Source organism: Lepisosteus oculatus, chromosome 16 (genome assembly GCF_040954835.1).
Source record: "Lepisosteus oculatus isolate fLepOcu1 chromosome 16, fLepOcu1.hap2, whole genome shotgun sequence".
NCBI classification, from domain to species: Eukaryota; Metazoa; Chordata; class Actinopteri; order Semionotiformes; family Lepisosteidae; genus Lepisosteus; species Lepisosteus oculatus.
The window spans coordinates 7,123,897-7,149,455 of record NC_090711.1 but is presented as its reverse complement, the minus strand read 5'-3'; the positions used below and the strand labels follow the sequence as shown (position 1 = coordinate 7,149,455).

Below are 25,559 nucleotides of genomic sequence, written 5' to 3'. Positions count from 1 at the left end.
TTGAAAAGAAACATATTTCTACACTAAGACATCTGTAGTTTTATTGTCAGGATTTCTTACTGAGCGTTGACAAGATTTAGGGCCAGTGCAATGCTAAAAAGAAACCCCGAAAGAACAAGGAGAGGAGCTTGACCTCGAGATAAATGTCAATATCAGTTTAAAGGGTCTGGCGGCACGACCAAATGTCAGGTTGAGAGGAGATGGCAATCTCCTATCACAGTAACCTTTGCTATGTTCTGGACTACCTTAACAGTCACACTCATACTCACTTGAGCGTGCTCACTGTGTCTTCATTCAGGCCGGGGATAGGTCTCTCAATCTCAAGATCATGACGGCTTCAAACAAATAAAACAAAAGTTCAACTCGGTATAAAATCTTTCGCATTCAGACCTTGCAGAATGACAGCAGTTTTTCCAAATCTCAAGACCCCCATTCACGCCCAGCTGTTTCCAAGCAGGCTGACCCCATGTGGGCTTCTGTCAGCCTTCTTGTTTCCACAACGAGGTCAGACTGTAGGATGATGCGTGTCACGTGTCTCAGAACCACACTACTTTATAGCAAGCCTCTGTGTCAGGCACAGATTTGTGGTTTGAAATGTCGCAAGCAAGCAAGCCACACAATTGAACCCCCATGCCCCTAGCTACTCTATTGCATATTTTCCAGAACCCTTACAGAACACCATGAACTTTTACATCACTGCGTTCAACAAGAAGCACCTACAGTGCAACATGTACAATGCTTGCTATCAGGTACTATGTGTGTCATTCTGCCTATGGGTTTCAATATAAACATACAGACACCTGTCACATTTTCTTTCTATTTGGTTAATTTTCATAAAAGTGTATATAAAGACCAGAACACTTTGAATGCACTGTATTCTATAGAAATGGACTTAATCACTTAGTGTATCAAAAATGATAAGCTCTAACAGGCTGAATTCTATTTTCTCATCACAAGATTTCCTCATCTTGTTATTTAAAGTCGCATCTCTCAGTGCCACAGATTTAACATTTTCTCCATTAGATGTCCACAGTCAGGATCACTTTCATCTTCAATCAACTGCTCCAGGCTTGATTTACAAAGTTTGTATATCTTATTTGTTTTATGCAAAGATGCATAAAGACTGGACTGGTTCTGTACTGTCAATAGTGTCACTTCATGGAAAAACACAGAATTCTGGGTGCTGAAGCTAACAGTGGCTCACCATCATTGGGTGAAGGGAAGACAGAGGGCTGATGGGTGATTGAGTCCATCAGAGGGCTGATGGGAAGGAGGCTGTGCAGTTTATACAGTACCTGTTGTAAGAGGTGAAGAAAAGATTCAGGTTGTCCTGATTGATGTCCTGTGCAATGTGAAGGCGATACGTCTGGATCAGCTCCTGATTATCCTGAAGCTCCTCCTGTGAGGACACATAAGGAAAACCTTATTGGGAACCCAGACACTGTGGGTATGGTATTACTTTAAAAAAAAAGACTGAAACAGAACCCTTTGCCTGTTGAAACAAACGCCTCACCTCTACCTACATCTGGATAACTTACAATGTTGTAGCATGTCTGAAGTGAAATGCTGGCTTTAGGCTTCATTCACATGCTGCTAGATACAATATTTACTGAGACCAATCAGATTAAGCCAGATGAATCAGATATGATGTGTGGGTGCCATTTGCACTTTATCAGAAGAGATTAGCTGAGTATTGTAAACAGATATCCAATAATGAAGCAATCTGTGCAGCAGGTAAACAACTCAGACTCACATGACTGAAGTGATGAGCCATCACAATGTCCACTAAATTGCTTGTCCATCCAGTGAGCTAGAAAAGAAGTCAAGACGTTACATTATCTGTTTTCAATTGCGCTAGCAAGGGTAAGCTAACTGCACTGCAGAAGAACATTTGTTTTGCATAAACAGCAAGGAATTTCAGCAGCCACCTCTATAACTTTTCCATAATTGCGATAGAATTGTAGGAGCAAACCTCATGCATTCAAATCATATTACAACATTAATCATTCTTCTTAAAATCCCTCTCAGAACAATATTATAGCACACTTCACCTTTTCTTCTCAAAGAGACAGGTGGACAAGTGACAAGGTGGACAAGCTTCTTGAACATTGAAGACTTGGTTGATTGTAAACAAACCACAGATTATCCATAAAAAATAGTAAATAACACCAAATCTGCAGCTCCAGCAGTGCAGTGAGACTGGATTAACTCCTCACATAGTCTATGCCTTGGGTAAGTAGATTACCCGAGTACACTACTGCACATGATCAGGCTGGAGGATAGGGCTCCCAGCGCTATTTATAAATATATATTAAACAGGAATACTTACATTTCATACGTGCAATATAAATATTTACCTTTGAAGCTGCCCAGTCGATCCAACCTTTTGCACAAGGATCGATATTGATGAGCACCAATCCCTCCACCAGGTTGGGCTGGTTGAGCTGCAGACCACAAGAAACACATGACTTAGGGAGCAGACCTGACAACAGAACTGACTGGGGAATCTGCACACTCGCCAGGAGCCAAGAGGCTTTTAGTGCTCTGCTCACTCGAGCATTCTCGGTATTAGAATCACTCCAGCATTCTAATGCTGGTCTCTTTCCTACATTAATGTTTCAGCAGCCCGAGACATCTTGTCAAGCCTGCAGAAAACTGGTGACACAGCAAAAGGGACCACAAGACTCTAAATATAGAACAGTGCAGGTCAGTCAGTTTCCGAAAACATGTGTGACATCAATCTAAAAAAATAGTGAGGCCAGAGGTAAAGCCTCAGAACACAATCTATCGTAAATCCTATTACCTTTTTATAGAGGGATTAGAATGAGCTGGAAACATGGTGCAGAGTATGGCAGTAAACCCATGCAGGGATAAGACAGTGTGGGAGGGGTCATTACCTCCTTATATCATGGGATATGGGGATTCTACCCTCCATACGGGTACTGCATGTGATGTCTAAGTCATTTTAGGCCATGCATTAGAAATACATTTGCATAGAAAAAAAAGTGACACCTCTACCTGTATTTAAATTGGTCTACTGCATTTACTTAAACCCAGTTAAAGATCAAGGTTTTCGTCAACAAGAGACCCTTCCATTCGATCCAAAAGTTTAAAGAGGGATAAGACTTTTATAGACATCAACCATGAAAGATACAACCTTGATATATAATAATCAAGTATGTGCAGATTTAAAATGACACATTTAACAACTGATTAAAGTCATGTACAGTGATAACGGGTTACTGACCTATCCTGATTCCTCAATTTGAACAAGAAAACGTGCTAACACAAAAAATGTGAATTGAATTTGTGAAGTGTTTTGGTCTCTATAAGAAAGGTAAACATCTGGATGAATTCACAAGATGCATCCTGTGGTCCACTCGAGCCAACTAGGCAGTCAAACTCAAGTGAGAAATCCCACTTAACCTACCGCCAGTGTGGTCAGAATGTAGGCCCCAGCTCCCACGCCAATCCCCATAATGCTGCTTATTCTGTTTAAATAAAGCACAGCAAAACAGCAAACAAAAAGGTTAGAAAGACCAGATCCCCGTTTTGAAGATGAAATGTCATCTTTTAGTTCCTGTCAATACAATTCTTTAAATGGCTTAAATTGTTTTTAGCATAAAGTAAAAAATAATCATGAATAACGTTCCATAAAGATCACGCCAGGCATTTCCATGTCTGTCTAGACTTCTAGGAAACAAATCAATAGGCAGACTCTGCTGTGCACTGCACGTGGAACTTACTTCAGGTGTGTTAAAACAGAAGGGAGCATCTCGGCAAGCTCCTCCATGCTGGGGTACTGGTACCTGTGAGGACATGTGGAATTTACACTACAGCAATTGTAACATTCCAAAACGTGCAAAGAAATAATGAGGACTAGCAACGAGAAACTGCATGTTATCCTCCCAGCCTTTAAAAAACAGCCTGAGCTGTTTTTCTTTAAAAGCTGAAAAGGCTGAACAGTCACCTATAAGGAAAGACCCAGATCTCTACAACCACAGTGTTCTTCAATTTAACAAGAACCGAGAAATTTAGTGCTCAAGCATTTTTGCATGAAACCGGTGATACTCCTGTCCCACTGGGCTTGGATCCATTTCAGGTTTACGAGCTACAGCTTCTTGTAAAGGCTAAGAGATGCTTAGGGCATTTCTGATCCATTTCCATAAGTCAAGTCAAAAGTATTTCCTTTCTGCTATATTACTACAATTTGGTTAAAAGGTTGGCTTTGCTTGTAAAACCTATGAAGGGCAGTAAGAGTGCTTTCAACCCCAACATATGGTCTTGTACTATGCTGATGTGAGAAGGAAAGTTTCTACCTCTAAGGCCTACGTTATAACAGTGAGTGAGACCTGGGGTCTGGGGGTCACCAGTGTGTCATTGACTGAGCTGTCGCAGGCTATATGAAGGACATGTTATTAACTACCTCGGGAACAGGGGATCAGCAATAGGAGCTCTTCGGAATGAACAAAGAATACAATTGCACTATTATATGTACTATCCAGCTAGCTTATGTTATGGTATGAAGGGCCCTCTTTTCCGTACTTGCATGCATGCAGGAGACGAACATATTAGCAAACAAGGCAGTGTTATGTGATGAAGAATACTATATTTCACAAAAAACATTTTTTCAAACAAGTTTATGAACATAAACTAATATGCATACACACATACCAAAATACACGTACACATAGATTAAAAACTACCCCCTGTTGTAGATCGAGATCTTTTGAGATTGTTAAGTCATATCAATATAGATTTTATTAAATTAAATTAAAAAAATCAAGTCATATTTGTTCAGATAAAAGATATTTATATGATCCATGTCTCAAATGATCACTTCTGCTGTGAGCAGTAATGTTTGAAGAAATCCATTACTGCCTTTCAAAAATGACAAGGCAAAAATCTGGAAGAAAAGAACATCCTGACATAGAAGTTTATACAAACCTCCCCAGAACACGGCCCTAAATCTTAATGGCGTTAGGAACAGTGGAAGGTGACTTCCAGGCAGGCAAACTCTTAGTTTGCTCCTTAGACTGGATCGGCCCAGGTTCTTACCCAGCAGGGAATGGGGGGGCATTCTCTTGCTGCCCAGGTGCGTCCACATGGACAACTGCGAAGTGCTGTGTGATCTCCTGCATGTCTTCGAAGTTGAAGAGTGTGTTGAAGCAGGACTTATCTGAGCGGGACAACAGAAAGATGCACGCATGGGCATGAGTCTCCTACCTGCCCATCTCGTATAAATAACACTCTATTCGTTAGGCAACGGAACGCTGAAGCTGTGGCGAACTTCTCTTCAGAGCTACCTAACCAACAGAAACATGCCAGGGAGCCTCCTGGAGAATTTTAAATGTTGAAGCTGACAGCATGAGACATGCAGACACAGCCTGGCCATTGCATTTTAATACAATTCAGTTCGTTCCTGCTAACCTCATCGCCAATGCTGAAAGGCCACTCAGGAAGAAACAGGTGGACATGATGTAATGTGTATTCTGGCCTAATGGCCTAAATCTCTGCACCTGGAGTGCTGCCCAGGCCAAGGCAATCTCACATTTCTTTAATGTGCTTTCTTTTTCCAAGACAATGTACCCTGTAAAAATATACTATAGCACAGTACTTTAGTGGCTTCTTAGCACTACAGTATTGTAGGGTTGTAGGCACTCAAAACATTAAAATTACCATTAACCACACTGACTACTTGTTAGTGGGTTCAGGAAAGGTATTTAAAATGAACTGGCAGATAATTATGATTATAACTGGCCACAGCCATAGTTATAGTAAACTGTTAAAAACACAAAAGCAATATAAAGCTGAAGTGCTGCAATATGTTAACAATTTTTTTTATTTACCAGCAAATTTAGATCTGTTTTTGGTCAAAATCGAATATACTGACGCCAGTTATTATTACCCCACACAACGTCACTCTATTCTGAATCTCCCTTAAAGAAAAGACATTGAGGATTTCTAGAATACAGCCAAAGGACAGTCCTTGGAGATCTGGAACCTGACACATGCCATCATGAAATCTAAACAGCAGATGTTGCCTTTGCCTTTCTCTTCCTGAGAAAGCTCACAAGAAGCCATACCCACAGGGAGTACTCACGGTTCAGGCCGATATCGTGATAAGTGAGGATGACCGGTCTGTTGCCCTTGGGGGTTCCGCGCATGGTGACGTGGAGGACGCCATGCGGAGTCTCGATGTCATGCTCCTGGAGACGACGAGAAACAAGTGCTGCTTCAGTCAGGGCCGGGTGACCAGCAGCCGCAAGCAGGCCGCTTAACTTACGACGCACTCTGGCTCCTCCACAACTGAGTGATCCACAAATTGTGCCCAAAAGAGAGAGGCAGTGGGGAACATGCGGTTCTGTTTTTCCACCAAAGAAATTTCATTTCAGATTCCCCAGAGGCTTATCCTTCGTTAATAAATACAGGACATATAGGATGCGATCAAATGTCGTATTCAACAGCTCCAGGATATACCAAGGTTCCATTTTTATTGTAAGAAATGCCTGCAATTGGGGTGTACAATTTTATCGTATGGATTTTGTTCATTGAAATATGTACCACTGCAAGAATGTCATTTTCAAAACTTCTTTTGGTATTTCAAACATAGTAGGGTATAGTAAATATTTTAAATCGCTAACATTATACACATCAAAACATCCTTGCAAACTTTCTATACAGTACATTTATTGTAATGTAATGACAATCAAGAAAGCAGGTTAAGGGACAAAATACTGGGAAGCACAACCACTTCAGTTTTTTTAAATAGATAAAAGGATATCTGCATCACTATGTCCTTGTGCAATTGCAAATGTGGTCATTTTCAGAATGATAAGATCATGTGATGCAAGGGGCTCAAAAAGCAGAATTGTTTCCACAGCAAATTGATGCACTTGCGGTCATACTGAGATGCATGTGCCCATTGTCTGAGATCACTAGGTCTTCCTGATCAGATCACAAAATCTCTGTTTAGGTCAGAAGTGAAAAAGGTCCCATTTCTGACTCTGTGATGTCTTCAAAAGAAAGCCCAGCGCAAATTGAGGACATGGAACTGTGTCACAGCTGTAATGCTGTTTACTAGATAATGGCCAGTGACGTCTGCCTGTAATCAAATTATCTTTGTACGGAAATATCCTTGCTGTGCATCCCTTGGGGCCTATTTTAGCAAAACTATGAAGCACGGAATGACTTGCAGTTGCCTCTACAATCTAATGAAATGTACGAACTCGGGTATCCAGATGAGCCTACATGTGCAAGCAAACAAAACGAATTAATCCATATCTGTCAGCAGCCTTCTTCCTTAGTTTGCATCATAAACCACGGATAGGACTGCAGTAAAATATATTAGATGTGTCATAGACCCATTGACTGGGTCATCTGTATTAACAGCATCCAACAGGCATTCTGTTCCTCCAAGAGAGCAAAAATCAGTATATAAGCGAAGCTATCAAATTACCTCAGTTTAGATCACTACAGATTTTTATTACAACATTAGTCAAATAAACAAAGATTTGCACAAGCTTTGATCTCACTAACTTTTGAAAAAAACTAGTTTCTTTAAAAGGGGTGAGATCTTGGAAGCCAGCTGAAAATCAACAATGGAGAGTGCCAGCCTTAGTCATCTTTCCATCAGACCCTGGACTAGGCTTCAACAAATGAAGTCATCGATCTTCTGCTCCCCTCAGCAACATGTGAACACAGCCAATGTTTGTGAGAGCATGGAACAGTCACTCAATCAAATATTTGAACAGGTTTTTGATGCCTCGGGTACATTTACAGATTCATTATGAAAGGTGTCACTGCAGGGTTTTGTTACTTCATATCCTGGAACATACGGTATTTCAATTTTAAGGGAAAAAAAACATTCTTTCCAAAACACTGTGCAATTTGACTATCACCTACTGTACATGTACTGAAAGACATGATGTTTAATCATTATTGAAACGGAGAGCATTCCACGCTTATTTGTAAAGTAATTATAGATAGAAATATGTGTAACGTCGGGAGTAGTCACAGTCCAGCAAGCTAGTTTCTTTAAACCTAGAACCTGAAGCGAGACATTTGAAGCAATGCTATTTGCTGTTCAGTGCATTATTTCTACCATGCCCAATAAGCATAGAGCTAGAAGGAAAACATTCTATTTTGCTTATTGTTTGCCCAATAATATCTGCCTTGATGATTATATAACAAAGAACAAACTGGCAAGACTTGACTACAGTAGGATTTAATCGGGGGGATTAGTGTTTTATTGAAGCACAAAATCTGGGAACTAATCTGGTGTCAATTTTATCTAGTGAATTTGCATGAAAACAACAAAAAAAGCACTAAAACAAAGTGTCGAGTAAGAACAAAAAAAACTATCTTTCTGACAGATTCTCAAGAAACTTGGTGGCTTTGTAAAGGCATGACCAAGTTAGCAGCTGTGGGATTAGCATTTTGAAAACTACGTTTAAGAGGAGTAAATATAGAACAGAGAATTGAACATGGGGGAGGCCTGGTTAAGCACCTTGTCTTTGAGCCCAGGGACTGTAGTAACTGAACACCCACACCTGGGACTCCCCACCTGGGGAAAGACCTTCCACATCAGAGATACGGCTCCTTGTTGCTCGTTTTCTTCAGGGTTTTCGAAAAGGGTTGTGCTTAACCGCACTCTCAGTATGAAAAATGTTATAAACAGGTTTGGGAGCTACCCCGTTGTATCTACCGCAATTGCTGCAAAAATCGTCTTGTTTGCACGGGGAAGCTGCCCCTATATACCGTGATCGGCCGCAGACTTGCTGCAACTGTCTGCCTTGCAAATATAATATAAACAAAGAAGGGAGCGAAAAATGAAAACCCAAACCTGACTCAGAAAACAAACTGAGATTACTGCTTGAGAAAGCCCCTAAGCCACCTTCTACACAACTAAGCAATTTGGAAATTTAGAAGATTCACTGAATAAAGCCATTTTTGTCCAGTCTGACCCATCTTGAAAGAAAACAGCTCTCTCTCTTTCTGCATTATCATGCAATCTTTCCACACAGATGTCGATACTGAAAAAAAGGATGCAAGGAAATGGCACCTAATAAAAATGGAAATTTAAACCTCAGGTAAATTTGCAATAAAAATAACTGGGAAGAGCAAGATTCTTCTTCACAGAAGTGAAGACAGACTGGCAATGCCTCGAGTAGCTCTGCCATGACATTAGTTCTAAAAGGACAATACACAGTGCAGAAAAGACACTTCTAGAAAGACATCAGTGGGCGGCAACAGAGGTCTAGGTGATGAGCTTTAATGGGATACCACTTTCCCCACTCTCCTCATCGCTCCGATTCCAGTCATAGCAAACGAAGGGAAAGTCCCCTCTCGCCACAACAAAAGTACGCTTTTTTGGAAAAGGGCACAAAAAGTAGTAGTCAAAGTAAAACTTGAAAAAGAGCCTGATTAATGTAGGGTAACTGAATTCTATTTTATAATCTGGAAACAAGGAAATGCGATTTTCGATTTCCATGTTCTGAGACAGAGCGTGGAGGGTTAAGGATGCTCAATAGCAGAACTGCACTTGTTAAATAAAATAGGATGAAAACATCAACTGACTGAGATTTCATAGTCTTCAGTGATACCATGTGTCCGCATGAGGGACAGCATTCATTAATACTCATTCAGATGAAACAGAAGGGACATCGCCTAGCAGAATAAGAGACTGTGGTGCATTGTTATGACAAGTCTGATTTTATACTAAGAATTCCTCCACATATACCTGTAAATGTATTCCTAAGAGCACTGCAAAATACCATCTTACTCGTGTGCAGGATCGGGATGAAGTTAGAACAGCTAATAGCCTTCAATGAAACAGCAGTTTTTGGTGCACATCTGCAACAAAGAGATGCAGTACTGTCTGTGCAGGGATTCCAGACTAATGGAGAACAGAGGATAATAAATCCCAATATCATGGATAAAACGTGAATAAAAATAGCAGTAGTAATAACAACAAACAAAGTGGATTGTTTTTTTAGGTTTTTGTTATGAGCATTGACACATACAGGATTCTGCAAAATTTTCTGGGTGATAATTAAAATTGTTCACTCCTTTTATTATAGCACGTCTGCTAAACCCTGGGCATACATCACCATTTGAAAAAAAAAATAATTCTGCAGTAGCAAACAATACTGCTGTGCTTTTCCGATGCAGTGCTAAATACTGTATGAGCACTGTACGAGGAGATGCAAAAACGCGTTTCACTGTTGCAATTGGGAGAAAAGCTTAAAGTGGATTCTGTGCTAGCCCATCCCTTTTCCTCAGGGCTACACAATCTGTGAGCTATAACTTCTCATTTACATCACTCTGGTGGGGAAGAAAAGTAACAAATCTGCTCTTTTCAACACACAACCCTTCTCTTTCTTGTGTGGCTACTCTTGACGGGCCCAGAGACAGAACAGTGGGAAGATAAGAGCCGTAGCACCTGCACATTGCCCACTGCCAGCGTCCACACACAACCACAGCCCACTGCTTTACAAAAGCAGCCACCCTGTAATTACAGTAACACACTGCAAATGAACGACAATTTAGAAAGGCAAAGCAATCGTGTCCGATTCGCACTCCTGCTCACTCACCACTCCAACTACTGCGCACGCGATGTGGTTCAGATCCAGCTCGGCAGTCATCTTTCTCTTGAGGCGGGGCGGGAGAGAAAGCACTGAGAGCGCTGCCAGCCGAAAAGGAGAAACAGTGTTTCCAAGCAGCCTGACCCTCCAGAAGATGGGAGGAGAGTGCGATAGAGCAGAGCGAGGAAGCGAGAGAGCGAGAGAGGGAGGTGCGCAGAGGGAATGACTGCAGTTCTCGCTTGGTAAGCATAAAGTGTCCGGAGCTGTCTGGGCTGTGTGTGGCTGGTAATTGGATTTAGGAAGGTCAGGTGGGGTGGAGTGCCAAAGAAGCATGGAAAACACCCTATATCCAGCACAGTGGCACTGCAGGAAAAACGTTTTTTACATGCTTGCTTTAAACAGATCAATAACACCTTTCTGGGCTCACTGTAAACTGATGTGCTCTACCAACAGATTCCACATTCCAAACTTTCACTTCTAACAAAGGGGAATGAGAATAGTTCTATGCTTCAATTAAATTATGATGTCATGCAGTTGGGACTTTTTAGGGGGCAGTGGTCATTTGAAAACTGCTTGAAGCAACAACACTGACTCTAATCCAAACAAATGGTGTGTGAGTGTGTCTCTGTGCACGAGAAGATGAGGCAGGGCAGAAGTCAACAATTTATTCACGCCAGTAACGGCACTACTGATTTTCCAGGTGTATATTTGGATTTCCTGCTGCTGTAATCACTACCAAAAACAAAAAGGGTTTCCGAGCTGAAATGAATTTGTGATAAACTAGTTAAAACTAGTTGAAAGCATTCAAATCAACTCCACTTATTAGAAGTGCTTAAAGCAGAAGGTATTTGGCATACTTGAGTCCAAGGGAGGCCAAATTACCAAAATATATTGTGTTATACTACATACCTAACATAGGGTTTTTATATTTGGTTTTGGTGCAAACTGGTGGAACCATGTTGAATTAGTTTTAGTATACAACACAAAGACCTCTTTTCCTTTCTTATTTCTATTTGATGTAAATCCAAGAGAATTTAATCCTTACTTCCCAGAACAATCTGAATTCAAAGCTGCAGGAATGTGCTTTCCCATTCACCCCAGTCTTTAGCAGAGAGGGAAAGCAATTTTGTGTGTGGATTTGTGTGAGGATTAGCTCTGGCTCTGGACCCTAGTGTGACAATGTCTGAGTTCATTGCAGTTGTGTTGGCAGGAGGCCTCAATTTCTGCGCCCAAGAAACCTTTCAGGCGCCCCCCAAGGCGCAACCTTAAAGATAAAAAACTATTTTAATTAAAATTAACTTAGGTTGGAAAACCTCCTTTAATTCCGCTGCTCATTGTTAGCACAACAGAAAATGCTGTTGCAAATTGACAGAGGCATACGTTTCGAGAATTTCTGATCATCTGGGGGAAAAGGCCACTTCAGGCAATCACTACTTTTCATCTGAGGCTATGTGCAGCTGTTAGTCCCATTAACTATTGTGATTACTGTAATCTGGGACACACACACTAAGTGGTCTCAACTGGCAGTATCACAGCTTTTCCACAAGAGGCCACTGCAGTTTGCAGCTGACTGTCTATCCCACAAAGGGACTGAGAGCCAGCCTGTCTGTGCTGTAACAGATGATAGTGACCATGGGGGCGCTTGCCTGCTGTTCGATTATGAGGATTATGAGGCAGGCGCAGTGGCCGTGACTACTCTGACTGCCTAGCCTCTGCACCATATTGGTTAACGGGTGAGACGCATCACAGCCTTTCACAATGCGATCACTATTCATTCAGCTCAACACAAACTTCAAACAAGTGTGTAATATGCTTTTATTACATACAAAAATGGTTTTACTCGTTTGCTAAGTCTTATTTATCCCAGACACATCTCATTTTGCATTTAGCAGACACTTCCAGAGTCAAAGTGGGTGTAAAGGTGACATTCAATTGATCAGTACTTACTAGGGTCATGGCAATAACTCAACAAAATTGATTTGTTACATGAGTCAGTTAATGACATACAGGAAATCACAACATACAGGGCTAGATTAGTCTGGCTATTGATAACACAGAAAAAAAGAAAATGGATATGAAGATAGACACAGTATAAGCAAGCGAGACATTTACTGTATATAGGCGTGTACTGGGATCCTGCTTCATTAAACAGTTAATTCACTATAACATCTTCATGCCCCTGAGCGGATACATGGCTGCTCAAATCTTATAAAGTCACAGAAAATTATATTAATGTAATTAAACTTAATAAACTGGTGTGAAAAATTTTGCGTTAAGTGAAGACATAGCTCTGCATCTGCATACACCCATAGGTGATTAAAAATCCATTGCATAGCTGACAAAGAAGTATTTTAAACTCAATCCACTGTTTACACTGAATAAAGGGCATTGCATCTCTTATTTAGGGTCACCCATGTAGGTCACGGGAAAGACGCCTCCAAATGTCACTAAACCTCATTATCTGTGCAGTTGAGGGATACAGCTGTTGAGAACTGTTTGGCAGACCTCAGGACCACGACTGCCATTTCAAAACCAAAAGAAGAAGTCATTTCCATGCCGAAAAAGGTGAGCGATTACACAAATCACACCGCAGGATACACCTGCGCTGAGCTGACATTACCTTGAGGACTCCCTCTCCACTCTCGGCACTGCTCTGGGGACCTTCTCGTTTCACCACGCACGGTCTGCAGTAGTCTTCCTTTATCTCGGGAAAACACGCCTGGGTGTTCTCACTGCAACGTCTGCAGCTACCGAGATCAACACACACCACAGGTGTATCCTCCATCGCTGCCAACAGGACCCATCAGGTCACACGCGCTACACTTCACTCTGTGCGAGACAACTTTTCTTAACACGTAACCCCTCGAGGTGCTTGCAAAAGGATTCCGCTCCAAAAGGGAAGAATTCGGTTTCGGACAGAAGTGTTTGTGTTTTTCGTATACGTAACTGTCAATTCACACTTCTTAATAATACCTCTTCTGCATTGGTGCAGAACTGCTAGCAAGTTCTCCAAGATTAAGATGTGAACCCACTAATTTAACATACAGCACAAGGCGACAAGGGATTGTATCATTTACTTGCAAAATAAAACTGGGCTCAAAACATCTGAATTGACCGTCGCTGCTGTGAGCTACTAAATCTGGCACTGCCTTTTCTGAGGGTTTGACTTGTTTTTTTAACTTGTTCAGATTACCTCCAGAAGCCGATAAAAACTTGTATCAGTGTGTCATTTCTGCAGAATTAGACGTACTTGTCAAAGAAGTACATTTTCACTTTGGCTCACCCTTTTGTCTTGCTGTGCCATGCACTGGCACTGTGTGAGTCTAGAAATAAGTCTGCCAGCATGACCGCCATGTGGTCTGGCCTGCTGACAGTTACCCTGGCAGATTAAATCAATCTGTCCCCCCGGCCTGCCCAACATCTGTCAGCAGGATCCTGTCCTTCAGTTGTTTATCTGGGGCAACGTCCTGCAGGCTGTACCCTCAGTTAGAGGCACATGGCTGAACTACATGGACTGACACACACTGTGCTCAGCAGAACAGCACATGTTCTCCATTCCAACAGGGATATGGGTGCTCAGGGTCCAAGAAAAAAGAATCGTAACACCCGAGGCCATGTTCTTCTACTCAGAGAATACTGTACATCTAATTTGTTTACTAATTTGCTACATTTTTGGAACTTTGCCCACAGTGGAACAGAAGGGCAGAGAGCTCAGCAGTTTGGCCACATGGAAAAAGCAATCACAATCTTCTTATGACCTGTGATGGAAACACCGTGACTGTGACACAGAGACAGCTCAGACAGAAATTTAAAGTGAGAGTTCGCAGATTTATATCACTGATTTATAATACAACAATACCAGGTAATTTCTCTGACACAAAATGCTCCCCAAAAACTATAATTTCAATGCAAGGGAACTGCCCTGATTAAGTAATAATTCAACAGGTGACTAAATGTAACCTTACCAGCTTTTAAACTTGCATCACTATAGGGGATATAGACAAAAAAATAATTTTGAAAGTTGTGTGACTATAATAACCTAATAATCATCATGGAAAATGAGAAAATTAAGATTTTTACATTTTAATTAATGGGACTTTCAAGGTCCCTGGGACATTTTTCTAAATTTCTGCAGTCCCTCCCTTCACCATTTCCCTCAGACCAGCTTCACAGGTCTAAGCCAATAGCATGTCTCCAACGCCTCCTGCTGGCAGAAATCAGAAGTGCCAGACAAACACCTAACATCAATTTATCCATTAAACAGATAACAGATGTTGAATCTGACAGGGTGAAAAAAACTGGAAAAAACATTCGATCCAGCATTCAGATCCAAATTATGAAAAAATAACAGAAATATCTGAAAAAGCTTTTATATTCAGAGCCCCCTACAGAGCAGTTCATCGACAAAATACATGCAGCTATGTACTGTTTATGTACTGTATGCAACATCCACGTACTCTATGCAGACCCAAGATCCTCTGGATAACAAGCGACTGGCAATCAGATAAGCAAGGCAGGGTGAAGGACCTGCTCTGTTTCTGACATATATTTCAGCACAAGAGTTAATACTTTCATTCAATCTAGTATGATTGAGCACAGAAGTAACAAGAGCAAACAGAAAGGAGGAGAACATCCTAAGACAGCTGTGCTCTATAAATTACATTAGTGATTCTGCATGTTTCCTATTAAGTCTATAAACATAGGATGGTTGCCTATGGAGACTAAGAAGAAGTTAATCGATTTAAAGAGCATGGCTTCATTATACTTTCCCACAAAAACTCAATGCCCCTCAGAGTAAGGCTCCCAATCTATAATGGCAAGGATCCTTCAGGAGAAGCAGAGCGCAGGGTGAAATCCTTGTATTGAGAAGAAACAGAAACACAACAAACAATCCAATTCATGGAAGAAATAGATTTTCCCGGTAGGTCTCATCCTCATCTTAATAAAATCCTATTTCTGCTCTTATTATTGGAGTCATACATGCTGCAGAATGGAAAGAACCCACTGTGCAGCTAAAAGGGTTTATCACCCAGTTCCCATCCAAAGCAGGTTTTTATGAAGCAGACAGAGTGCATAACAAAAGCTGTCCTTGGACAATAAGCAATCTGCCCCTTATCAAAGTATATTAGGCCGCAGGCTCCAACACTAGCTTGCTCACAAGGCAGGAGTGTTAAAAAAGAGACTATGTACTGTATTATCCAGGATTTTACAAACCTGCAGAGCCAATACTCTACAATGCCTGCCGTCTGCAGCTATGAAAGGATAAAAGGCAAATGAACTAATCTGTTAAAATAAAAATTATTTTTAAATTATGCCAGAAACTGCCTACAACCTGTTGAATACCTCAAGTGACTCGATAAATGATGTAAATATCAATCTATGTAAATCCTTTATAATTTAAATGGGTGCTATGTGTAAAGTTATTCATCTACCCAGGTAACACCCACATGGCACAGGGGGCAGGGGTTTCTTCCAGACTGAAGACTGAAAGCTTCAGATTTCAGACAGTCTGCTGTGAGCTCATTTCCAGCAAATTAGGATAACTCGGTGTACAGTACCTAGCACTCAGCAATGCAACAAGCACAGTGGCCACTCAAACTCACCAACCCTCTGGTACTGCCTTCAGACACCAAAACACCACACCATGCTACACCCTACTTCTTTTCAACAGTTGTTATTTATCATGTGATGACCTTTTAAACCAGTTGTGAGATCCCCTGGTTTGGTAACTAAAACCACAAAAATCTGTTGATTATGAAACAAAGCTGGTTCCTCTTAGGTTTGCATCTTGACACAAATTTCGCTTGATTCATATTATGTGCAAAAGAAACTGAGGCGAGACAAGACACAAGACAGGTGACTCTTCTCAGCTTCTGTGACACATATTCATAACTCCAATGACCCTAATTAGTCCCCAGTGTTTCTGCACTTTGGTTATTTTTGTTGAATGTTGTACTGCTGACAAATATACTTTCAGAATAAAATATCCATGCACTCGTACACTGTCTGAATGACATCTTAAACCTAGGTAGTACTGAATACTTTTGTTCTTTTGATTGGGATACCTAGATTGTTTAACAAGCTTTAATTAAAACTTACAAAGATTTATGCTAATTGAAAATAAAGACCCAAACCGTTGAACCTAGTATTTAATGAATGTAAATTCCCCAGCACTTCTCCTGCTTTATATCAGTCTAAGTCTCCTGCATCCTAATAACTCACATTCATTTTGAAAATAATAAAAGCAGTGGTGTTGTATACAAATTAAATATAATGAAGTTATTAATTGTCAGTCGTCTATGATTTGCCATGTAATTGTGACTCACCCATTCGTCACTATAGTCCTGAGAAACCACAATGTTATTATTAAAAGCAGTACTTTAAATCAGTGCCCAGTGAAGCTGAATTACTAGTGAAGTCCAGTCACCTTGAGCATAACCCTGAATATCAAGGACCACAGAGTGACGCAATTTACAGTTCTTACACAACTCCCTTTTACATCACTTTGAGCCTTTGTCCGTTTGTGTAGTGCTACTGACGTTCAGGAATTGTCTGTCACTGATAAATAGATTCTCCCCCAGGCCCCACGGGGAACTGGTGACACTGCAATTGCTCATCTGTAACTGCTCTCCTACCTGAGGTAGCTATATATAGCACTGACACAGCACTGGGAATAAAACTGCATGTGCAGATGTGAGAGTCGCCTATTTTTCTTAACCCTTTCACTGCCGGCTCAGCCAACAGGTCGTGACTCTTCTGGTGTTCTTTGGCATTGCTCCTCTTTCAATCCACTCCAGGGATGTATGATAATGTCCAGGGTGTTAGCTGCTATACTGATCCTAATCTACAGCTTTATGAAGAAAGGGCAACAGCAGAATTATGGATAGTAATAAGCATTCTGAATGTAATTCTGACCTACACTGAGAGCCAGTGTAAAAGGTGCTGAAACTGAGGATAAGATAAGAACAGCCTGGCTGATTCATGCCCAGCTCTGGTTAGCTTCTGAACTCCGCACTTGATAGCACAGGTGACAACTGGCGAATGGCACAGCCCAGTGTGCAACCACTGATGTCTGGACTACAGGACTCAATTAGGTTGGGCAAAATTAAAAAAAAACAAGTATTTTACGTTTTTTCTCATAAATACTGTTCTGTGAGGATCACTTAAAGGATTAACTGAATCATGCATACATTTCAGATTCTGGATTACATTAGCCCAATCTATCTACAATAAAGTGCAGAAAAGCTACAGATAGTTCTATTCAGTTTGCCATGAAGGAATGGATAGGACTTTAAATTAAAACAAATCTCCTTGCTTATCACTGCTTTAAAAAATTCTAGATATTATGTTACTCTTGTAAATCCATATAAAATGTGTCATCCTAGTATCGTAACAGGTCATTCAAGGTCAGAAAAAAAGGCAGAGAGCAGCAAGAATTGCCATTTCAATACAAGACAAGAAAATGTCTGGTAATCTACTAGTAATCTTTGCATGGAAAAATTGAGCAGGGCAGCAAGTGTGCCCCGCATTAAAATTGACATCACAGCATTGATCTTTCATAATGAGGTCATTGGCAAACCAATGCTAATACAAGCAATATTAATTATAGAAAAGCCAGTGGCCCGCCAGCAGCAAGAATTACCCTTATTTACACGTATTAACTCAATAACAATGTGCCACTAATACCAATGTGTTAGGCATAGTGGCACATTTCTGTTTGGTGTACAATATATTTTTAATACTACGGTATTTTTTTTAAGTTTACCTGCTTAATTAATAAATCCCCATTTTTACCTGTAAACAACACTAACACCAACATGCCAGCAATCTCCCAGCAAATGGAACCTGGACATTTTTTTTGCGCATATTAGGCACTGAACATTGCATGTAAGTCTGTATGACTAGTCCTTAATTCTTCATTTAACCCACTTTATCAGTATACAAAGTATTGTAGCATTTGCCCATAGTTTACACGAACCAGACTTAACTACTTCCACTCACATAGCTATTTTGACACAAACAAGACTATAAACCCCAAACATTTGTGAAAAGGACAAAAGAAAAAGACCTTCACTACACCTGATTGTCATCATATTCACCTTGGGAACCCATGGTTTACTTGCCTTCTGGGCTCTTTCATTCCAGAAACAAAATCCATTGCAAAAACAAGGAACCCCTTTCCTTTGCAATACCGGTTAAGAATGGAACACCAGTTCCCTAGGTGTCTAGTTGGCACAACTGGCCTGGGTAAGCTCATCCTGCAAGAGTGAATGGTATGAAGTAGCAGGTGTGTGTGATTTTACAGAATTGTAGGAATTGCAGCTGATGGGCATTCTACTTTGGCTGCTGTGGTGAAAAGGAGCATCTAGCTTTGAAAGCACACCATTCATAAGAAAGCAAGCTTTGCTTTTATCTCCACCATGCTTCCAAAAACAAGAAAGAGACCCTAACACTTAGTAATATGTGCTTTGCCAAGGAAGCTATCTTGGGAAAAACAATTCAACAATTCAAAAGCAGAAGCACACAATGTACTGTATCCTCTCAGTGTCTACTTCATGTCCTGCTAAATCACACAGTGTCTTACAAAACCTACTCTTTCTACATAGTAAAAAAACTGACAAATGAAAGGGCTCCAATTTAAAGGGCAGTACTTGTCGATTACCGGGCACAGTGTGCGCTCGGTAGACACTCACCTGACAGTCGAAGTCCTGAAAATTACGAGTGTTCTGTGGAGAGAAAGGAAAACACAATGTCAGTGAATGCACAGATTCCTTTCAGGTTTTCTGGAAGAATCTGGTGTCTTAAATAAAAGGGAAAGGTTAGTCCAGCTCCCATTCTGAGCTACTGCACTTCGCATGACAGCTTTACAATAACTGGAATTACACAGGAATCTCATTTGTTTTACTGTTTGAGGACATTATTTAATAACATCAATGTTAAACTGTTTCTCTGCTTTAAAATAAAAAGCCGGATTTTACCGTTTCATGACTTCATTTTATAAAAACAGACTTCCTTTCGTATGGAGAATTACCCTAAAGGTACTTTAGTACCTGCTATGCTCAAAAACCCGACACAAGTGAAGCGACACCATTAACAGCTGAGCTCATTTTTTAGCCTCTTAAGCGATTTGACATTACAAGCTTCATGTCAAAGTTTCAAAGCTGTAAGGGTACAAGCAGACAGCACTATGATTTTCACGAGCGCTTTGCGTAGGTGTAGGTGTGCAGCATCTTCAACGCTGTTGCTTAACTGAGATAAACCGTGCTCTGCTCCAGAACTGGCAGACGAAGGCAATACTGAGAAACCCAGGGAACACAGAGAGCAAACGAAGCCAATGAGGTAGAGGAGGTGTGAAGAGAGGAACCGCAGGGCAGGAGGCTGCAGAGGCCCACCAGTCTGCCTGTTTACCATCACACGTACTGGAAATGTGAAAACGAGAGGGGGGGGGCAACACGCAGCAGACTGGAAAGTTCCACCTCTTCACCTCCCTCCCCACCCCCCAGAGACACGTGAATTTCCAAAGATTTTCCGACACATGCCACAGACATGCTTTTTTTATTAAAATCCATCCATTTTAAACCTCAGTCCTACTTTTTCCAAGCGTGGCATGCTCGGAATACAAATCAGGGCAAATTCATTCAAGCCTTGGAGCTGTGAACCACAGCCTTGCTGCTCTCTCTCTCTCAGCCGGTCTGCAGTTAGAGGACAGCTGCTGACAAGGTGCTCTTCAGGAGCTCTGGAGCTCATCAACATGAACACAGTCCCCAGCAAAAGAGTTCAACCACTAGGAGGTGCTGCAGGTTAACCAACTCCTAACAAACTAGGGTCCAGGTTCTATGACTTGGGCAATAATACCTGAATATTTATCCTTATAATAATATCCTTACACTTACATAGCACCTTTCTGGACACTCCACTCAAAGAGCCACTTAAGTAATGGGGACTCTCCTCCACCAGAGTGCAGCACCACCTGGATGATGCGAGGGCAGCCAGAGTGTACCAGTGCACTCACCACACACCAGCTATCAGTGGGGAGGTGACAGAGTGATGAAGCCAATTCATAGATTAAAGCCATTTTCTTCGCATTTTTAGCAAATATATGATCCATTTACATGTTACCTACTTTCACCTCCCTCACTATTTCATAACTCGGAATAATTATGGACAGCTAAATTATTATATTATGGTGATTCAGCAGCTCAATTAGAGGTTCTGATTTTGAGGTGAATTTTTTTATTTGAATTTGGACCCAGTTTCACAAACCAATCAGACAAAATTGGGCGAATTATTTTAAAGTAAAAAAAGAATAAGAATAGATTTTTTTTAACTCCGAAAAATAAACAAAAATGCTTAAGCTCAAAAAGAACAGCCAATAACTCAAAAACATCTTCGCATTGTCTCTGGTTTACAAACAACACCTGCCAAGTACTTATTTTCAACCAGCTACTCTAAAATTAAGTACAACTAATTAAAAGCTTCCAGAAAAAAAGCTACTGATTTGGTCACCAATGTATTGTCTTTTCTTGAGTTAATGATAAAACAAATCAACAAAAAACAGCAGAAGCACGTTATAAATTCATAGTTTTAACAGTAATGTTTAGATATATTTTCAGACTTTACAGCTGTTACCTTGATGGCTGTGCTTGTTTGTGCCATGAAAGTGGATGATAATTTTGACCCTAAATATTTACTCACCTTAACTACCCTCACTAAGTCAGTGCAGATTTTTATCGAAGGGACGCCGAGAGATTTGCCAACTTGTGCTTGGTCAACTTGAGTGGCAGTCTCATTTTTCACATTGAACACTCCCTTACTTTTTGATCCAAGTGAGCTACACCCATTCCCCATCCTTGAGCTCTCTCTTCCTCTTCATGACTGCTCAGTCCATTTTAGCTGCACTGCCCAAGAGGCAGAGTGATCGTCTGCTCTGGTTCATCAATAAAACAAACCACAGAAGTATCTTGCAGAGCCACTTAGCCACCACTGATTCGACATCACGCTCACACTTTACCACTCTCCACTTAACTGGGGCTTCTCAGGGAGAGCTGTTTATTCTGTGGTGCATTCAACCTGCTAGACCACTTTGCCAAGCAATGCATTTGGTTTTACTCTTTCGTTTGGTGTTTTTATGTTGTCCTGAGGAAAAAGACGACTGAAAGCTCAGAATCTCGTTTCCAAGGGCAACCTGCTTGGTAACAAGAGCATAGGGAGTCTCCGATCAATAAATGCAAAGCTCTTTTGGGAAAGAAAGTGCTATCTGATTTGACAAAGAAAAAGAAGCCCCCTTCATTTTCCTCAGTTCAGGATAATCAGCATTGTCCTCCTGAGATTCAAATGAAAATGTCTATGTCTTTCTGTTGGTTATAGTGAGCCTCGTTATTGTTAACACAGAAATACACCCCGATTTCAAAATATCCCTCTGAACATCCTTTGAAATTTACATGCATTACACACTATACCACTCTGATAATTGATGTGTTCTCACTATATACGTTGTAATAGTGGGTGTAAGGATAAGGTTTATGAGAGTGTGATGGTTTGGTGTAGGGTGACAGAAAACGGTTGCTAATTTAAGATGCACGAGAACTGGAAGAACAGCACTAACACTAAATCAGATCTTTTGCTGCAAAGCTGATCATCAAATACTGCTAACATGCTCCCAGGGTATGATTGCCAAACAGAGCTGGTACATCAAAGAGGAGCACTTTAAAATCCTTTCCGTTGATCAGAGCACTACACAAACTGACAGCTGCCATCACTGCAGGTACATACCACAGCGATCTTCACCTTCCTCACATGGGTGTTATTTTGGTCCTTTGATAAGTAACGCTGCCATTCAGACACGACTGTAAACCCCCAGTTATGAAATCTTCTTGACAAGTGAAGAACAGACCCAGGGTGGATCCTGAGGCATTCACTACTATCTGCAGCCCTTTCCTGTTTCTCATTTTGACACTTGAAACCGACACGGAGGGGACAAAATGAACACCTAATATACACAGAATATCGAAGACATGCGCACACACACAAACCAGGCCGTCTCACAAGTGCCCATGCAAAGAAATAATCAACTTTTTTTAGATAGCACCTTCCAAAACAATGATTTAAATGTGCTCTGCTATACAGTCCATGAAAAGCACAATCAGACAAATTAAAATTTAAGGATTTTTCTTTCTGAATTCTTGTTGTATTTACAGTCTGGCTCCCCAATTTCTCTCTGGGGATGGACTTCCAGACCTTTGGGTCATAGTAAAAAAAGGCCTTGTCCCCCATTGAGCATATAGAAGAATATTGGAAAAATAATAACCCAGAATAAGTTGAACAAAGATGGAGGGGAGTACAAAGATGACATATTTTCAGCTAATTACAGGGATGCCAGGCCAAGCAGAGCCCCTAAGTAAGCAAGAGGCTTTTGTCATCCTCTGGAAACCTTACAGAGAGTCAGGGGTCAGGAGTGATGCGATGATCACTTACACACGAGCGAGTAAGGAGTCTAGCTGCCAAGTTCCACACAGGTTGTAACGGAAAGACAGCTGCTGTCCAAAAACTCACCTTGTTAGTCAGCAGTGGTCTGATTTCAGTCAGCTGCACATCCTGTAACTCATCCATGGTAACGTCCACCTGCTCTGGGCCCTGAAAGAGGAGAGGGAACAAGGCTGTGAACGGTGCCCAAAACAGAAAGGCTTGGCACTGCAGGACAGCCAATGCTAAAAAGGAGCCAGAGAGGGCAAGCTATACCCTACTGGGTTCTGCCCATTTGCTTGCCAGTTACCCACCGATACCTTCGTTCCTCTCCACAACGGGCACAGCACAGGATTTCAGACTGAGGAGAGGCCATGGGACATGGGAATCTTGGCAATTCGAACATAAGTGGCAAATCATTATAGGTCAGACTAAACCAAGGACTGAGTTCAAGTACACCTGCCTACTGTCCATGAGGCCAGGTCAGAGCATAGTGAGTGAAAAGATGCAAGTAAAGGTCATAGCACATTGTATCACATTGTATGGACGGAGTGGTGGCACCGTGGCTAAGGATCTGTGCCTGTGGCTGGAAGGCTGCCGGTTCAAATCCTACTCTGTTGGGCCCCTGAGCAAAGCCCTTAACCCCAACTGCACCAGGGGTGCTGTATAAATGGCTGACCCGGCACTCTGACCCCAAGCTTCTCTCTCCCCATCTGTGTGTCTGTGTGTCTCATGGAGAACAACCTGGGGTATGAGAAAAGACGAATTCCTAATGCAAGAAATTGTATGTGGCTAATAAAGTGATCTTATCAATTAGTAACTAACTCTTCATCCATATTCTAATAACTTTATCCAATACAGTATACTGGGGGAGCTGGAGCCTATACTGGCAAGTGACAGGCTCAAGGCAGGATACACCCTGGTTGGGACACCATTCCATCGCAGTGCACACACATGCATACACCCACACCAGGAAATTAAATTCTTAATTTGTGAATAACCTTATGCCAGTTATACAGTACGTACATCTACAATATTAAGAACTTGTACTGTATACACTGTAACTTAGTTGCAGTGGCAAAGATAGCACTTAATTAAATGATGGAGTACTCATCTATAATTCACCAGGGTATCTGTAGCCGGCTTCCACATTAATCCTCGCCTTTAAATCTGTATGTCCCGACAGTAAAACGGCCCTAGCAGTAACAGGGCTGTGTGAACTCAAACCACCTCATCCCATCTCGCCTGGGCATTACAACTTGTGCCTTTCTGCTGGCCACAACTGGCTTATGGCATGGCCCTCACATGAACCTGCGGTGTCCTCCCCTTAAGACTTGCCACACACTCCAAGCTGAGGTCTTTACCCCATGGAGTTTCTCTTCCTTGCACTTTTATCGAGAAGTGTTGGCAAACACCATTTCCAATATCCTGAAACTGAAACTGCGGATCAGCTCAAACATAGTCATCGGTCTGGGCTTACTCTTCACTCTTCAGTTTTCAGCCTGCCCCTTAAAACTGATCTGACACAAATCAATTAAGACATCCATAGTTAGATCTAACAGTAGTTTGATCTGCACTAATTACAAAATGTTTGTATAACATACAGTGTCCTGCGAATGATTTAATGCCCCTGATGAAATAGGAAAAAAGATAATCTCATAACAGAAGGAGCTACGGATATAAAAATGTGTCCAATTATATTTATACAATGTAATCATAATAAGGACCTCACTACAGGCCGTGGCTTGTCAGCATAATCAACAACAGAAGAGCATTTAGAAAATACTAACAAACAGGGGTGCAAACAAATGTGACTCTCCTGTTTTCTAGACTTTATGACAAATATGACTTTGATATGTGCAATACTATTTACATTATTGATACTATATTACATTTTTAATCTGCTATTTCATCAGGAATAGGAACAATGGCACTGTGCTAACCCAGGTGTCTCCGAAGGAGTACATAATAACAGTCCAAGATAATTACAAGACTGGGTTTCAGACAGGACTGCATATTAATCTGCAGAGCCTACAGAAACACTGGCATCATTGTTACCATGGATACCTCAGTACGACAGGGAGCAAGAAAGCTTTCGAAAAGAGGCTGCAATAAAATCTGAGGCAAGATAAATGGGATGCTGAAAATATTTAATCCACCTGTCATGTTGCTTTCCAGTGTGAGTGCCACTTGCCTCTTCTGAGAAGTTAGCAGAGGAATATCTATTGCTGAGAGGTACAGTTTTGCATGAATCCACAAAAATTTTCCAGACAGCCTTTGGTCAGAATTCCAAACAGTATACATGAACAAAAACGCTCTGTAAGCTTAACTTAGAAAAACACATTACCATTAAGACAATCACTCGAGCTCAGCAAAACAAAAATATCAGAAAAAATAACACTTTCTCAATATCTGATTACGTAAAGTGAAATGATAAAGCTTTTAATAATGTAGTGTTTTGCTGCTTCTTGTCAGGTGCCTTTTTATATATCTATCCAAATGTACTTGTCA

The 25,559-nt window shown here is 41.1% G+C and overlaps 1 protein-coding gene across 5 annotated transcripts in view; it reads right to left on the bottom strand.

The window, feature by feature from the left end:
* The window catches only part of ndrg3b (ndrg family member 3b), a 52,054-nt gene that overhangs the window by 8,190 nt on the left and 18,305 nt on the right, over positions 1 to 25,559 (bottom strand). For 3 of the 5 annotated variants that reach the window (XM_015364850.2, XM_015364849.2, XM_015364851.2), the window contains exons 2-11: positions 23,139 to 23,219; positions 19,280 to 19,312; positions 6,104 to 6,209; positions 5,059 to 5,179; positions 3,747 to 3,809; positions 3,431 to 3,491; positions 2,358 to 2,444; positions 1,754 to 1,810; positions 1,296 to 1,399; positions 270 to 335 (exon numbers count right to left, since the gene is read on the bottom strand). In XM_015364850.2, coding sequence (XP_015220336.2) covers positions 270 to 335; positions 1,296 to 1,399; positions 1,754 to 1,810; positions 2,358 to 2,444; positions 3,431 to 3,491; positions 3,747 to 3,809; positions 5,059 to 5,179; positions 6,104 to 6,209; positions 19,280 to 19,312; positions 23,139 to 23,195 — 755 coding nt within the window. In that variant the 5' untranslated portion in view covers positions 23,196 to 23,219. Of the gene's footprint in view, positions 1 to 269; positions 336 to 1,295; positions 1,400 to 1,753; positions 1,811 to 2,357; positions 2,445 to 3,430; positions 3,492 to 3,746; positions 3,810 to 5,058; positions 5,180 to 6,103; positions 6,210 to 10,595; positions 10,816 to 19,279; positions 19,313 to 23,138; positions 23,220 to 25,559 lie in introns of those variants that run through there. The other 2 variants (XM_015364848.2, XM_006639517.3) reach the window with 2 other exon arrangements.